Source organism: Panthera uncia, chromosome C2 (assembly GCF_023721935.1).
Source record: "Panthera uncia isolate 11264 chromosome C2, Puncia_PCG_1.0, whole genome shotgun sequence".
NCBI classification, from domain to species: Eukaryota; Metazoa; Chordata; class Mammalia; order Carnivora; family Felidae; genus Panthera; species Panthera uncia.
In genome coordinates this window covers 69,970,686-69,988,167 of record NC_064810.1, presented here as the reverse complement: position 1 = coordinate 69,988,167, position 17,482 = coordinate 69,970,686, and the positions used below count along the sequence as shown (strand labels likewise).

The 17,482-nt window shown below is 35.1% G+C and overlaps 1 protein-coding gene across 3 annotated transcripts in view; it reads left to right on the top strand.

Annotated features, from left to right (window-relative positions):
* FYTTD1 (forty-two-three domain containing 1) overlaps window positions 1–13,048 on the top strand; it is a 40,792-nt gene extending 27,744 nt beyond the window's left edge. For all 3 annotated transcript variants that reach the window (XM_049628348.1, XM_049628346.1, XM_049628347.1), the window contains exons 4-9: window positions 3,487–3,599; window positions 5,202–5,298; window positions 5,709–5,770; window positions 7,292–7,366; window positions 8,688–8,814; window positions 10,524–13,048. In XM_049628348.1, the coding sequence (XP_049484305.1) occupies window positions 3,487–3,599; window positions 5,202–5,298; window positions 5,709–5,770; window positions 7,292–7,366; window positions 8,688–8,814; window positions 10,524–10,622 (573 nt within the window). In that variant the 3' untranslated portion in view covers window positions 10,623–13,048. The remainder of the gene's footprint in view (window positions 1–3,486; window positions 3,600–5,201; window positions 5,299–5,708; window positions 5,771–7,291; window positions 7,367–8,687; window positions 8,815–10,523) is intronic.
* The last annotated feature ends 4,434 nt before the right edge of the window (window positions 13,049–17,482 follow it).

The window sequence follows — 17,482 nt, the reverse complement described above, 5'->3', positions numbered from 1 at the left end:
CTTCCTTCCTTCCGTCCTTCCGTCCTTCCGTCCTTCCTTCCTTCCTTCCTTCCTTCCTTCCTTCCGTCCTTCCTTCCTTCCTTCCTAGAGAGTGTGTGCAGACCGGGGAGGGGAAGAGAGTGAGGGAGGGAGAGAATCACAAGCAGGCTCAATGTTGTCAGCTCAGAGCCTAATGACGTGGGGTTCGATCTAATGAACCGTGACATCATGACCTGAGCCAAAATCCAGAGTTGGGTGCCCAACCAACTGAGCCCCCAGGTGCCCCAGTGTTGTGTTAGGTTTTTAAGGGATTCTTCTAGTGGCATATAGAACTTCGTCAGTGTCAATTAAATAAATTTTTTTGTCTTTTAGATTCGGAATTTCCCAAACTTGAGAGTATGTTATGTTCCATAGAACTTTTGACTTGATTTTGGTAATATTAAACCATTTAATACTTCTGTGAACTTAAAAAATTTTGTTATTGGGGCACCTGGGTGGCTCAGTTGGTTAAGTGTCCGACTTCAGCTCAGGTCACGATCTCGCGGTCTGTGGGTTTGAGCCCCGCGTCAGGCTCTGGGCTGATGGCTCAGAGCCTGGAGCCTGCTTCCGATTCTGTGTCTCCCTCTCTCTCTCCCCCTCCCCCGTTCATGCTGTGTCTCTCTCTGTCTCAAAAATAAATAAACGTTAAAAAAATTTTTTTTGTTATTGCTGCATAGCGGTTATTTTCCACTAATGGGTAGGTGTTTTTGTGTGTGTTTATTTGAGAGAGAAAGAGGGAAGGGCAGAGTGAGAGGGAGAGAGAAACAATCCTAAACAGGTTCCATGTAGTCATTGCGGCCCTGCCACTGTAACTGACAAACCATGAGATCATGACCTGAGCCAAAACCAAGAGTTGGACCCTTAACCAACTGAGCCACCCAATGTGTCCCTCCACTAGTGGGTAGTTTTAATCATTTGTCTGATTTTAACAATGAAAATAAATGTTTTCATGCTATGGAATTCTATTCAACAATAAAAAAAGGAATAAGTTAATATATAAGTCAGCATGGATATACCTCAAAACATCATGCTAAGCAAAAGGAAAACACAATACTACGTTCTGTGTGATTCCATTTATCTGAAATTATAGAAAAGGCTAAACTATAGTGACAGATGAGATGGTCATTGCCTGGGGTGGGAGTCAGGCAAGGGAAAGGAATTGACTGCAGAGGGGCACAAGGAAATGTTTTAGGATGAGGATGCTGTTCTATCTTGATTATGATGTGGTTGCATGATTTGTTACACAAATTCATCAAATTGTAAACTTAAAATTTTATTTTATATAAATAATGCCTTAGTAAAATTAACGTAAAAATTAAAATATTTCAAGACCCTCAAGAAATCATTTTTTTAGGGGCGCCTGGGTGGTTCAGTCAGTTAAGCATCTGACTTTGGCTCAGTCATGATCTCATGGTTTGTGAGTCTGACCCCTGCATTGGGCTCTGTGCTGACCACTTGTGACCGCTCAGAGCCTGGAGCCTACTTCAGATTCTGTGTTTCTCTGCCCCTTCCCTGCTCATGCTCTGTCTCTTTCTCTGTCTCTCAAAAACATTAAAATAAGTTTTTATATCAAAATTATTGTGAAAGAAAAACTTTTCCATACATGTATTTTTTTAATGTTTATTTTTGAGAGAGAGAGAGAGAGCGCGCATGTACACACACACATGAGCTGGGGAGGGGCAAAGAAAGAGCGAGAATTCCAAGCAGGCTTCGCACCTTCAGTGCAGAGCCCAGTGCAGGGCTCAGACTCATGAATCATGAGATCATGACCTGAGCCAAAACCTAGAGTCGGACACTTAACCAGCTGAGCCACCCAGGCACCCCCCAACGTATACTTTTTAAAGCACATTTATACATGTATACAAACTTTAGATCCATGGAATGATACATTCACCATGTATTAATTGGTTGTTACTCTAGTCTGTGTATTCATCATTTAACTAACATGATTGAGTACCCACTCTATGCTAGATGCAAGGGATTCTGTGGTAACTCAATAGAAAATCCCTCATGGAGAATAGAGATAAACATTAAATAAATTTTTCCACAAATAACTATATGGTTACAGTATGGCAGGTAGTTTGAGGGTAAAAAAAACACGTGACGACAGCATCAAAGGAATTTACATTTACCATTAAAATGATACTTGGTGGTGTTTTTATTAAAGACAGAATATGAAGCTTGGAATGAACTGTGAGTGATTTCATAGCATTTCTCCTATATTCTTAATATTCCTTATTTCTGTTTTTACATTTACTTCTTTTCCAAATGTTCATGAAAATGAAGACTTATAATTTTTGTGTTTTTTAGTCAATTGATACTTACGAATACTTCTCATATGCTTAAAACATATAAGGTAGTCTGAATTAAGTGTAAGATATGTATGGCTCATATTGCCAAGAACTTTTGGAAAGACTTCATGAAAAATACAGAAATTTGAATTAGACTTTAATGCTGGATTGAATTTATATATGAGGAGGGAGAAAAAGTGGACATTTCATATGCTTATTTTCTTGATTCCTTTTTTCTTTGTAACTCTTTCTACTCAGGCTTCTTTGCTGTCATAACCTCCTCTTTTTCCCTCACATTTGTTTTGGAACTTGGCTCTCTCTCTTTTTTTTTTTTTTTAAGTTTTTATTTATTTATTTATTTATTTATTTATTTTTTTTTTTTTTGGGGGACAGAGAGAGACAGAGCATGAACTGGGGAGGGGCAGAGAGAGAGGGAGACACAGAATTGGAAACAGGTTCCAGGCTCTGAGCCATCAGCCCAGAGCCTGACGCGGGGCTCGAACTCACGGACCGCGAGATCGTGACCTGGCTGAAGTCGGACGCTTAACCGACTGCGCCACCCAGGCGCCCCAAGTTTTTATTTATTTTGAGAGAGAGAGAGAGCACGAGCCTGTGAGTGGAGCAGGGGGGAGAGAGGGAAAGAATGAATCCCAAGCAGGCTCCTTGCTATCAGCACAGATCCTGACTTGGGGCTCCATCTCTCAGACTGTGAGACCATGACCTGAGCCAAAATCAAGAGTCAGGTGCTTAACCCAGTGAGCCACCTAGGTACCCCAGAACTTGGCCCTCTTCTCCCTTCATTTGGTAATCAAAAATCATGTTTATTTAAGTGATTTCCTCATTTACATTTCTGGTCCTCTGATTCTTCTCTTGAGTTCCAGGACCATGTTTCCCCAAAACCTGTGCATCCCCCAGAGCACCTCAAACTGAACATAACCAAAATAGAAAAAAATCCATTTTTCCATTTGAATTGTCTTTTTGTTGCAAGTATTTTAAGTATAAGGAGGTTGCTGTCTTCTCAGTCACTTAGACTGGAAATATTCAAGTCATTTCAGCCTGTGTCTCTAATGTGCACATCTAAGCAGTCTCTGTCCATTCTGCTTCAGAAATGTTTATTGTAATAGGGTATATAGCAAAAAGCAATCTGATTAATGTAGTTTTTTTTGCCTTCTGAAAGAATATAGAACGGTATTTTCCAGCATTAAAAAGGAAGGCCAACCTTCTGAGACAAAATGAAGTACAGAGAAAAGCAGTTGCAGTTCTTAAGAGACCTAACCAGCTAAATAGAAAGTAAGTACTCAAATATGATGATAATATGTTATCCTAAGTAAATAAGGGTAGACTTCTTGCACTAAGCAACCAAATGAATGGATTTGTAGTGGTCATTTTCAAGACGGATATTTGGGATGTCTCTCTGAACATCCAATGTGGAGGCATTCAGTAATGGCTTTCTTATTGCTGAGACCCAGTATTACTGATGGTTTTAACAAATTGTAAACTTTAAAAAAAAAAGCATTACTCTGCTTCTTTATCTCTGTTTACATACAGAATAAAATTACAAAAGGTGATTGTTTAGGTAAAAATACCTCCACCAGAATTATTCAAAATTGGGAATTCTGAAAGCTAAAATTGTTATTCAGTCTCAGTGATTCTTAATAGAACAATGTATTTGTGGAAAAAGCAAATTGTAAAAAATTCTGTGTGAATGCTTGTTAAGTTGAAAATATTATTATTATTATTTTTAAGTTATCTCTTCACCCAACATGGGGGCTCGCACTCAGGACCCCAAGATAAGAGTCGCATGCTCTACCTATGAGGCAGCCAGGTACCCCATAGCTGAGATTATGTTTATATTAAATGGAAGGCATAACAGAAACTCAAAAATTATGACCTATTGTTATGACATTCTGTTTTCTGTAAGAATAAAATGAGCAAAAGGAAGTTGATAAACTGGTAAGTTTCTATATTTTAGTTTCGAGTACCATTTATTCATCTTTTATAGAAGATAATTCAAAAAAAAAACTGAAAATGAAGTTTTTGTATAAATGGAATGGCTGGAATTGCAGGTTTACTTAACTATCATCCCTCTTTTCTTTTGGAAATCTGGTGTAGTACCTTTTGGGAAATGGGAAATTAGCAAATAAGAACTTGTCCATTATATGAGACATTAATGACCCATGTTAATTAGGCTAGCTAGGGAAATTTTGCATTTGAGTCTAAGATTGGAGGTAAGATTAGGCGATCTGTTAAATATTTATAAGAAATAAATAACTAGATAAATACGAAAATTTGTTTTCTCATCTTTTACTGACTTCATATAGAAATTAGAAAGGGATTGGTGAAAGTCAAGTCAAACATAATTGAGAGTACATTGCTCTATGTGAAAGAATAAGATGGTAAGTTTCTATGTGATTCATGTTAACATAAAGGTTTCTGAGTGAAGATGGAAGAGAAAACCATAGAAGATGTTATTTTCAAGATTTTCTCTTGATTTTCAGTAGTTTGATTATGATTTGCTTAGGTGTGATTTTCTTTGTACTTATCCTGTAAATTTCTACGTACATGTTTTTCATCAATGCTGTTTAGGAAGTAGCACTAAAATTGTTATTTTTAATGTCTTCAGAAGAAATCTTCTGTTAGAATATTAGCGAGTGCAATATTTAGAAGATAATTAGAATTAACTAGGTTGTTATGTAGTATGCTACAGAAAGATATTTATAAATTGAATCACAGTAACTTTGTGTAAATAAGGAAATAATTCAGAATCTTTATGTTTAGTGTACTTCAAATGTCTAGCCTATGAATTTAACTATTTTTGCTTATTTCTTCTCAGGATGTTTGAAAGTTGTTAAATGGCTTAGACTATTCGTGATATATCTGTTTTTGTTGCAGAAATAGCATTCCGGCCAATTTTAGCAGGAGTGGAAATAAATTAAGTCATCAGAAAGATACTCGTCAGGCAACTTTTCTTTTCAGAAGAGGCCTAAAGGTATAAAAACCCCTTGGTGGTGGTTTCTTTTTACTCAAAGGATCTTGAACATCTACCTTTAGTGGTAATCCTCAATCATAGGCATAGCCCATGGTTGAGGTAAGGGTTGGGTTTGGGATATGGAGAACGTGACATCAGATTAGTTCTTTTTGTTACTTATTTTTTCTATTCTCCCTTTTGTTGTCATCAGTAGCAGCATCTTACAAGCTTAACATGTTATTTAGGAATAAATATGTTTTACCACTTGTTCTGATATAGGAACCTCAACAGAGGTATTGCCAGAATAGGCACATGCCTCTCTTGCATTCACACACACATCATACTGGGTTATAAAGTTACAGAGCAGGGCTGCTTTTTAGATTCAAACCCTCTGCTTTCTTTGGGACCTACTACTTTTTTTTTCCCTTCAGGTTCAGGCCCAGTTGAACACAGAACAACTGCTAGACGATGTAGTAGCAAAGAGAACTCGTCAGTAAGTTTCAATTTGTTTTTCAAGATGTCCTTTCAAAACTCCCAGAATACTAGCAACCCCGATTACTGTGTGCCCCAGTCCAGAAGAAATTAAATGAGACCCCCAGAGTATATTAACCATTGTGCCTGAAAAAAATAAATCCATTTTTTCCCCCAAAAAGCCTTTTGCATTTTCACGTCATGTTAATGAGTTTTAGCACCAAATACATCCCTTTATTTAAAAAAAAAAAAAGATAATGGAGTATTCCATTTTAATGAAACAGCTCTTTATTTTCTGTAACTGCTTTTCTATAAATGAACCTATTCAGGGAATAAATAGAAAATCCAATAGAGCTTTTAGAAAACTTGTGAATCCTTTAAAAACAATAGGATATTTTTCCTTTTCACATATTCTTTTCTTCTCCTTACCCCATAAAGATTTTTTGAAAATATTTTTTTGTCTGTTAGAATTGCACTTCTGATGTGTGAGTTGTAACATTCTAATTCCATCAATATGATCAGTTTTCAAGATTAAACTATTTAAAACTATGACTACTTTTTGGAAAACAAAATGTGTAAAACATGGTATTGGTCCAGATATGCCAGCTAAAGTTGGGCATGATTTTGAGCAGAGTGTAAGAAAAAAAAGTATTTGAACTTGATGTTGACAGTATTCTTTTGCGCAGGAGTCATGACATTGGAAACCATGAGGAAAGAAATGATAAGCCATTTGCTTCTCCAGTGAACAATGTTTACATAATTATAATAATATAAGTGCTGTTTGTCTTGAACTTTGAGAATCTATAGGGAAAAAACCCCACAAAATCCTTAATTTGGTAACAGAATATAGTGAAAATGTCAGATTTTGAGTAACATGAATGTACAAGTAGAGCTGACAAAAATGGGAGGTACAAAGTGGGAGAAGAGATGGAAAGAAGAATTAGAGGTACTACTCTCCTTTCATACAAAGTCGAGAGGAAATGGTGTCTCTGAAAGAAAGAAGGAGATTTAAGAGACTGAAAGATTTATATTTAAAGTTATAATGGAAGTAAAATAGTGATATAGCTATCAAAATGTTTAGAAGGAGGTAGGGAATCTAGAGTATAGTGTGATGAGCTAAAACCTTATCATAGCAAAATATTGTTACATATGCGTCTTGTATAGTCAACTGGAGGTAACTAGCAAGCAGTAAGAACAAGGTTAAAAGTGCTGCCATTGGTGAGCAGGAAAGTTCTGCCTCTGGGGAGCAGAGGGGGCACAAAATACTGGAGACTGTTAACTTTTCATTAGCAGCCTTTCTGTACTAATTTAATTTATTTTAAGGTATGTGTATTTGTTACACTGAAAAAATACTTAATAGATTCAAGTGTAGGAACTGGTTCCTACACTCAACATGCTGATTAATTATATCATGGTGGAGCTTAGTAATTTTTAAAAGCTAAGAAAATATGATGGTTACTTTAAAATGTATGTTTTTATGTGGAGTACGCGATAGGATTTATAAACTTCCATTTTAATGAAATTTTTGGTTTTTTGAAACTAGATGGCGGACTTCCACCACAAATGGAGGAATTTTGACTGTCTCCATTGACAATCCTGGAGCAGTGCAGTGCCCAGCGTAAGTCCTTTTTTTATTGTCAGAAATTATAACCTCTCAGTATATAAGGTAATAGAAGAGCACTGGACTTCTGATCATGATGTCCAAGTTAAGATAAACTGAGACAAAGATAAGAGTAATACTTGTGGTACAAAGTGGAAATACTATAGTATAAAGTTAAAGGTAAAAGCTGTCTTGATTCCTGGTTCTATACCCCCAAAGTAGACACTTTTAACAATTTCATATTTTTATTAAATTGGTGCGTATACAATAAGTATTTTATACATTTATTTTTTATGTATAATAACAAATGAGGGAATGCTATACATACTTGCTCCTTTCTCCTCCACCTCCTAATACAGTTTGGACATCTTTACTTGTAGGTACATACAGATCTACCTTCTTTTTAAAGGCTTCATAGTGTGTTCTTTTATCTGGATGACCTTAATTTAGTTAACCATTCCCTTATGTTTATTGCATTATAAACTTTATAGGTTTTTGGAGTTTTTGATCTCTCCAGCTATTTTAATAAATGAAATGAAAAAAACATAGGATGAGTCTCTTAAGACTTCAGAGGTTGCTTCATTTTAGAAGATCAAGACTTGGAAGTCACCAGTCATTCCAAATTATTGAAAACATTTAATTCTACTTAAAGAAGTATTCTGTGAGTGATTATAAATTTTAGTCTCCAGATGAGTCAGTCAAGAACCAGGTACATCAGTACCCCCTTGTCTGTGATTTCACTTTCCACGGTTTCAGTTACCTAGTCAGCCATGGTCTGAAAACAGATGGTCCTCCTTCTGACATATTGTCAGAAGGTCAGTAGTAGCCTGACAGTACTTCACAATGCCTACATCATTCACCTCACTTTGTCTCATCATATAGGTATTTTATCATCTCACATCATCACAAGAAGGATGAGTACAAAAACATATTTTGAGAGAGGGCGGGAGAGAGACCACATTCACATAACTTTTATTACAGTATATTGTCGTAATTGTTCTATTTTACTATTAGTTATTGTTAACTAATAACTCATACTGTGCCTAATTCTTAAAAATCAAACTTTATCATAGGTATGTATGTATTGGAAAAAAGATATAGTATGTGTAGGGTTCAGTACTCTATGCAGCTTCAGGCATCCACTGGCAGGTGAGGGGCAGTCTTGGAACAACATAAACCCCATGGGTAAGAGGAGACTATTGTACTTTTTTGAGAACACAAAATAGCCTTAATACATGGAACATGTGTACAAGTCAAGATGTCTTAGGTACCAAATGATTTGTTTTTCTTCTTTTGATTATTAAGCTTGTCTGATTTCATTTTAATTTTTTTCCAATAGAACTCAGAAACCACGATTAACTCGTACTGCTGTACCCTCATTCTTGACAAAACGGGAGCAATCTGATGTAAAGAAAGTTCCTAAAGGTGTCCCCCTACAATTTGACATAAATAGTGTTGGAAAACAGGTAATTTTTTTTCTGTGTTTCTTTGTGCCATTCATTGAGAATATTTTAATTAATAAAATATGTAATGAATTAAACAGGGTATCTTAAGTCTCCTCAACCTTAGGAAACCACTGAACAATCTACTTTGTTTCTATAGAGAAGCCTATTTGGGGATTCATATGAATGGAAACATACGATATGTGATCTTTTGTGACTGGCTTCTTTCACTTAGCATAGTGTTTTTAAGGTTCATCTATAGTGTATCGTCTTTTTATTGCTGAATAATGTTCCATCAATGGATATACCATATTTTATTTATTCAGTTATCAGTTGATAGACATTTGGGCTGTTTCCATTCTTTGGTTATTGTGAATAAGGTTCTTCTGCACATTGATGTACATGTTTTTTGTGTGAGTATATGTTTCCATTTCCCTGGGTAAATATGTACAAGTGGAATTGGTAGGTCATATTCATAACTATATGTTTAACCTCTTGAGGAAGGACCAAACTTGTTTTCCAAAGTGGCTGCACTGTTTACATTCCTTCCAGCATGTATAAAGAGTTATAAATTTCTCAACATCCTCATCTACACTTGTTACTATCGGTCATTTGATCGTAGCCATCCAAGTGCTTGTGAAGTGGTATATATCTCACTGTGGAATAGATTTGACATTTTTTATATTGACTTTGTGTCTTGTGATCTTGCTAAAATTAACTTCACTATTTTTAGTAATTTTGTAGATTCCTTAAGATTTTCTGTGTAAACAGTCATGTCATTCTCCATATCCCTTACCAATCCTTAAACCTTTTCTTTTTCTTCTTTATTATGATGGCTAGAACCTTCAGTACGATGTTGAATAGAAATAATGAGAACATGGTATGCTTGCCTTGTTCCCAAGCATGAGGAGAAAGCATTAAATGTTTCATCTTTTAGTATGATTTTAGCAATGGGTTTTTAGTAGATTTACAGGTTGAGGGAGTTCCTTTTATTCATATGCTGAGAGTTTTTATCATGAATGGATGTTGGATTTTGTTAAATCCTTTTTGTGTATCCATTGATGTAAAAATATGTGGAATTGAAAATATGAAGTATGGATAGAAATCTGACCAAATTTGTTTTGCTTCTTTTTATTTCATTTTGTCATGGTTACTCTTCTTTCATAAATGGTAAAATATAATTTGGGTGTGCTTTCTTTGTTAATCAAAAACCAGATTTTGATTTGAATTGGTTTGAACTTCTGTGATGAACTCCCAGAAATCCAAAAACTTCTAGAAATTCAAGAAAGTTTGTTTCAAATATTCACAAGTGTCAGTAACTCTTATGTTTATCAGTGACATCACTAGATTTTGTGGCAGTGTTTGTAGAGCCTAAAAATAATTGAGAGAAAATCTTGGATGTATGACTTGTGGGCATTATAGCAATGTGTTTTATGTAGTACATAATGTAGGTATTTAGAATGGTTTAGAAGATAGAGAATGTGAGTCAGACTACCTGGTTTAAATTCTGGAGCTGCAAGTAGGCAAGTTAACTAACTTCTTTAAACTTCACTCAATTCACCTAATTCATATGGTTTTTATTAGAGTTAAATGAGTTTGAATGCATAAATATTCAGGAAATGTTAGCTGTTGTTACCTTGAATTACCATTATGATCACATTATTGTTCTAAGCAAACATGGCCAACAGTCAAGTTGTTAATTGTTTTGTTTTGTTTTGTTTTGTTTTCTCTAGACAGGGATGACTTTGAATGAGCGATTTGGGATCCTGAAGGAACAAAGAGCCACTCTCACGTTCAACAAAGGAGGAAGCCGCTTTGTAACCGTGGGATAGATCCCAAGTCAAAGGGACTTTTGAGTGATGACTCTGTTTTAAAAGTTGAATTGCTTGAAGAGTTCATCACAGAAATTGAAGAAACTTTATTTCAAAATATTCACAAGGCTAAATAACTCTTATTTTTATTTTTGAAGTTTTTTTTTTAAACATGTATAAATAATGCCCTGAAAGAATAACAGGGAATATACCTATCTGTTCTTGAGATTTCATGGTTGGCCCAGACAGAACAATTCTCTGACTTCTTTGGTCCGTCATGCAGCAGAAAGAAGACAGAAAAATAGAAACTGATTTATTTTTATTATAGTGGTATTTAGGATCTCATTGCTTTTCCCATTTTTTATTTGCCATGGTAAATCTTGGTCTTCAGAAATATGAGTAGGTCCCTTTGTTGCTGTCACCTGTCCTTTAATAGTATTGATGTAATAAGTGCAGTTGACTTTTCTTCATTAGAGATATTAAAAAAAAACATTAGAATTCCAGTTTTGAGTTTTAAGATTTGTGGGAATATCTGGAATTTGATTCATTTTTGAGATGACCTTAGGTTAATTCTCCAGAGTTATAAATCTTTAATATCGAACTTTTAACCAGAAATGTGACTTTAGGCATTAGTCTCTGTTTAAAATGTTGATGTTTAAAACTATAAATGTGTGTTTACAAAATTATCTGATAGAGCCTTGGAAGAGAAGGTCCAATGTAAAAACCTAACAGTTGTGTTTGGTAAATGAAGAAAGCCGGAGAGGAAGTAGCAGGTTGAGGTGAAACACTTTAAAACCCAGGACATAGGTGTACTGTGTGGATTTAGTGTAGGCTTGAATCTAGTGTCCACGAAGAATTCTTCAAATGATATTTAGAAGAATTATAATTATCAAGGTGGATTGAGTTCCTTAGATATTTTGATGATAAAATCAATAGCCATAAAGTCCTAGACTTCTTATTCAAAAGTTAAATTTTATAAGCTTTTTAAGCTTGTTAATTAAACAGTATAAAGCTTCAGAATCAAAAATATACTTGTATATGCCATAAAGACAAAATGGTAATTGAGTTACATTGTAATCTTGGTTTATACCTTTCTTGTATAAAGTTCAGGCATTTATAGTCGGGGTATTTTTTTTTTCCTCCCACACTCTGGAGGAATTAATCTGTTGTGCCAAGCTAGTGCTGAAAGTCTTCAGATGGTTATATACTATAAGTTACAGTATAATGCCAAAATGCAGCAAAATATTCCAACTACAAGTTCAATCATTTTGAAGTTTAACCTTTTGGTTTGCTATAATGTTGAAACCTCTAAGTAGGTGTTAGTTTCCCTAGAGTGTATTGGTGTTAATTTTTCCTGTAAAACAAAACAAAACATAACATTAAGTTATCACTCTTGCCTGCCTTGTATTGTATATTAGACTTCATTGTTTTCTCTCATGCTCCTTGAGTTACTTGGTTTATGTTAGCCACGGAAAAGTATCAATAGTTTCATGCTTATACCAAAGAATTAAATCTGATCCTTAATATCTGGTATTTTGCCAGTAAGTCTACTGATAAGGGATTATTGGAAGCCAGTCACACGATTTGAAAATAAGCTCTAGTCTCCTTAGGCCAAGGACTCATTGCAAAACATTTTTGCAAGTACAAATGCTTAGATTTCATCTGTGAACAGTATATTTTATTTTAGACTGGTTTAGAATTACTGGTAGATTATTTTAAAGCAAAAGAGAAACAACTGAGCACAAATTTGCTGTCTTTAGAACAGTTTGAAAATATGGTATAAAGAAGTTTTCATTTTTTTTATTTTAAATATTGTACAGAGCTATTATTAATGCCATTTTTCTCGAAAACCTTAAAAATTGCCCCAAATATTGACGTTAACTGCATCAAACAACAAAGTGTCTTTGGTATATTAAACATTTGCTCTTCATACATCTCTAATTTCATTTTCTTTTTAAATATAAAATTTTGCCTTTGTTACAACTAAATTAAAATTCTTGAGTGCTAACATGCTGTGTATAAACAGAAGAATATGCTTTGTTGGAAGAAAATTTCCTTTCTTGGAATGTGGTTGTGGTCATCCTTTTTCAGTTCTTAAATTTTTTTTTTAAACAGGATACAACTTAAAATTTCCTTTGCATCAAGGTGTATGCAAAACATTGATGCAGTGCATCACAAAAATAAGTTTGTATTTAACGAGGAGATGCTTTACACTGTACTTTTTGGTGTTTTTTGGAAAAGTTACAAATTTAGATCTATTCTGAAGCTGTTCATTTTTAACAAATAAAATGTTACAGGTCTCACATTTATTCTTAGCTATAAAGATTGAGTTGTGGTTTTTAGATTGTTCTATGTTACAGAGAACTTTGTAGTGATTTATAATTTTTAGGGTTTGAAAAACTACCTAACCAATTAAATTGGTAAATCAGTCTACACTCATATTCTAACTGCCTTTTGACCATTTCATTCATGAGCTCCAACCAAGAAGTAAGTAGCCAGCAGGATTTAAAGACTTATTACTTAGAGTGCAGAATTTCAAGCTAGATGTGCCCTTCAAGATCATCCATTTCAATTCCTTTCTATGTTTTATTTAAGTGAGGCTCAGCTTTTCAAGACTTGTATGTGTCAGTGTCACTTTTTGAGCTCAGGTCTTTTAATTCTCAGTTTAATTTAATTCTCATAATAAACTGCTTCTGTGAATTGAACACCCACAGAGAGTAGTGGAATGAGGTTTGGCTTGTCCGATATCTGAGAAGTGGTAATTGCAATGCTTTTAGCATTTGTAATTTTTAGTATGGCAAGTAAATCTACTCTACCAGTGATAATTATTGAGACTTCATTACTTTTGTATTCAAGTTATATAGACCTCTTAGAAAAGGTCAGTGTTCCTGATTGCACATTATGTATTTTTTTCTAACAGGCATAGATTTCATAATTTTAATTATAAGCACATCATAAAATACTTCCAAAGTATGAACAAACTTACAAGCTTCATTGCCCACTGATTATTTTCTGTTAGAATAGATATGTATATCCCAGTTTGCTATCAGTGGCTTTATAATTCACACAGTATACACAGTGTCAGGATAATTTTAATTTTAATCACCCGGTGCTTCTCATGACAAGTGCATTCCTAAATCCCCATCACTTGTTTCACTCATCCCTCCACCCACATCCCCTCTGGTAACCATCAGTTCTCTGTAGTTAGGAGTCTGTTTCTTGATTTGTCTCTCTTTTTTCCCCTTAGCTCATTTGTTTTGTTTCTTAGTGTGTCAGGTAATTATTGTCCTGATTTCGATTTTCAATAAGAAAGTATGAGTGACAAAAAATAGCTGACTTTGCACTACAGAGAATGAATACCATACATTCTGAATACAGGTAGTATCAGGGCAGGAAATGATTCTTTTATTTCTGATTAGTATATTTTTGAACTTTCATCAGAATTATATGATTGTTTTATTGCTACTGTAAAAAAAACCCACGTGATTTAAGCTTCCTTTTAAAGCGAATTATTTTTATGTAGATCAATTTGGAGTTTATTCCCTTTTAAAAAATGATACCAACAGACCCCAGGCATTCACACTAAGAATTTTGGACTGTTGTCGGCCATTGTTAGGGAGTTAAAGATTTTCTTATAAATTATTGACTTCTGATGTCTTTTTTTCCCCCTCATTACGTTACTTCTATCAAATACAAAAAGCTTTTATTTTTGTATTGAAAAATTTTTTTTAACATTTATTTTTGAGACAGCATGAACAGGGGAGGGTCAGAGAAAAAGGGAGACACAGAATCTGAAACAGGCTCCAGGCTCTGAGCTGTCAGCACAGAGCCCGACACGGGGCTCGAACCCAAGGACCGCGAGATCATGACCTGAGCTGAAGTCGGACACTTAACCGACTGAGCCACTCAGGTGCCCCCAAAAAGCTTGTTGAAACAAGGAAATGTGTGATACCATCCTGGAGCTGAAATTCATTGTGTTGTATTTCAGAAGAGGTTTACTGATGTTTAAAGATGAATAGGAAACTTTCCATAGTGTGTAGATACCTAATTTCTACTTCTATTTCCACTTTCCTTTAATGAGAAGAAAATCATATTGTCTGCTTATTAAAGGAATCTGGGAAGGAACAAACATTTATTGAATATATTTAGCAAGCTAGTTTCTATGCTTTACATTTGAAGAGCATAGGATTAGTCAAGATTTTAATCCCATTGCTTTGAGTTCATAAAAAATGGAGTCTTAAAGGAGTGACCATAACATATTTCTAGCAAGTAGATGAAGGGGGAAAGGACTTTATTTCTGCATGAGGTAGTGAGATACAGAGCTGAAAATGAGATTTGAGTGAAAATTTTGCCCCTGGTATTCCTTCAGTGAGTTAACTTTCAGTTGTAAGATAGGAAGAAGCAAGGAACTTCTCTATATCAATTCCTAACATCAATAACCCTCACTACCAATTTTTTTCAGCTCCTGCTTCTAGACCACAGAGCAGTTATAGAATAAATTCTATGTCCTTATAGCCGTTTTGCTCATAGCTTTTTTGCACCTGTTTCTCATCATCTTTATTCATCGCTAGACACTTTGGTGAAATCCTCACAGTGATTCCATTTCCTTTATCTCATTCTCACAAGATGATCTTGTCACTTTTTTAATGGAGATTGAGAGAGTAGGATGAGAATTCCTTCATATTCTACCTTTGCAGATGAGAGCTCAAATCCCCTTAGAAGTCTTAAAATTAACTCCTTGATCTACCTTTTCTTACAGTCTCTCTTTACCTAGGACTTGTTCTCATTTATATATATTTCTCCTCATATCCATAGGCTTTTCTTTTGGACTTCAAATACTTATAATCTACCCTGTTCTCAGTAAATTTTTTTTTCCTTTCCTCCCAGCTGTCTCTCTTGTATTAGTACATAACCTCTGCTGTATTAGTATATAATCCATCTTCTGTCTCTGCTTCCACTCATCCTTACTTAGTTCCTATTAAGATACTCAGCTCTGGGGTATAGAAGAAAATTACAGAGTTTAACATATTAAGGACCCTAAAATCTAGTTGAATAGACAAGGTAAGATCAATCTATAAACTTGATCAGAAGTTCAGAGACCAGGATTAACATGTTATGTTGCAATTATAATGAGATGTGTGTAGGTAGATAGGAAGAATGAGGGTGTATTATGAAGAACTTGTTAGAAGAATTTAGTGTAAATGTGGAAGGTAATAGGTAAATTCAGGTGACATAATGGTGCATTTTATAAAGATATCTGGTAACAGTGTTAATATGGAATATATGATTATGCTTTTAGTCACTGTAGTTGAAATATTTCCTAAAAAAAATGCAGAATGAGATCCTGCTCTCCTAAAATAGCTTAAAATCTTTCTTAAGAAGAGCAAAACAATTTTAGATCAGAATAACAAAAAAGCAGTTCATATATTGGATAAATGTTTTTTGAGCTGGTAAATCACTTGCCATTGCAATGACCCATGCTCATAACAGACCTTGATACTGATAATTGGTCATGGAACTTGCTGCTGAGGAACCTAGAAGGTAAGAATTCATAGAACAACTCTGAGCAGCTGTTACTAATCAGCTTTGTTACTGAAATTAAACATTTTCACAGTCTCTTCCATGTAGGAGTTGGGGGAAGTGCTAATCAAAGTTTCGTAGAAGAGTTGGGCTTTGATGAATAGGCTTTTCAACCTTATTTTCTTTTGCTGTCTCATGAACTTTTTGGCTTGTGGCCTTAAATACACATGTACCATTATAAATCATACCTGGGTGTGTTCGTGCTGATACTCCTCTCACCTTCCTACTATTGCCTATTTCATAGTCTTTAAGATTTTTCCAAAATTTCATTCATCCATGATGCAGATCCTTTTCTTTGAATTCTGATAGATTAACCCAGCTACCCCTACTCAGCCCTTTTTCTGTTGTCCTACTCTCTGATTGGTATGTTTGTCTGAATTCTATAATTAGATTGTAATCTAGGAAAAGAGCTCTAACAGTCTCTTCTATTTCCCACAAATACTAGTTGGTTCATTGTAGGGGAAATTTACATCAGTGTAGCAGCAATGGCTTAAATGTATAAAAGAAGAATATGCTGGAGACTGGTTACAATGTAGATGAGCCCTAATTGATTTAAAGTGAAGTGATAGTTTCCAGTTTTTCAATAATGATTTTGGGTTTTATCATTTCTTCCATTCTACCTCTAATTCTCACATTTAGATTATGGTCAGATCATTTTTCCCCCTCACTTTTGGTTCTAGACAAAAAATTTAGACTTTAATGCCGTTCATCCTGATTTGTTCAACAATAAAATCTCGCCTAAAGGACAAATACTATTTAAAATGTGTTTTTTGTTCAGAGCTATTTTGTAAAAGGGTGGCCCTAAACATTTATATACCCTTTCAATGAAGATTATGGAATTTGGGGGCCAGGTTGGCATTTATTTTCCTTTCTGAAAATAACAGTTAACAGCACGTCTCCATCTAGATCACTTGCTGTATAGAATGACAGAGTTGGGGAAACGTTTTACGTCGTACCCCAGGGTCCCCTCTTCTCACTGCCTAGGTTTCTGGTAGCAAGAATGGTAAACCTTAATTCGATGCTTAATCGAATCCTTCAGTATTGAAGGAGGAAGGCACTGAAGTTTTTGTGGGGAACACTGAAAGATATTTTTGTAGGGGCATTTTTGAAAATGGTACTGGGAGCCAGAGGAGGGGGTGCTCCAAGATTGTGAGTTCCTTTTTGATTTCCCTTCAAAACCTCGATGCAGGCGGAGGCAAGAGCCTGGATGTGCGGAGGGCCACTGCAGCCCTGCGCGTGAAGACAACCGCCCGGGGTCTGTTTGCCCCTTTCCCCGCCCACCCATCAGTTCTGGCAGCGCA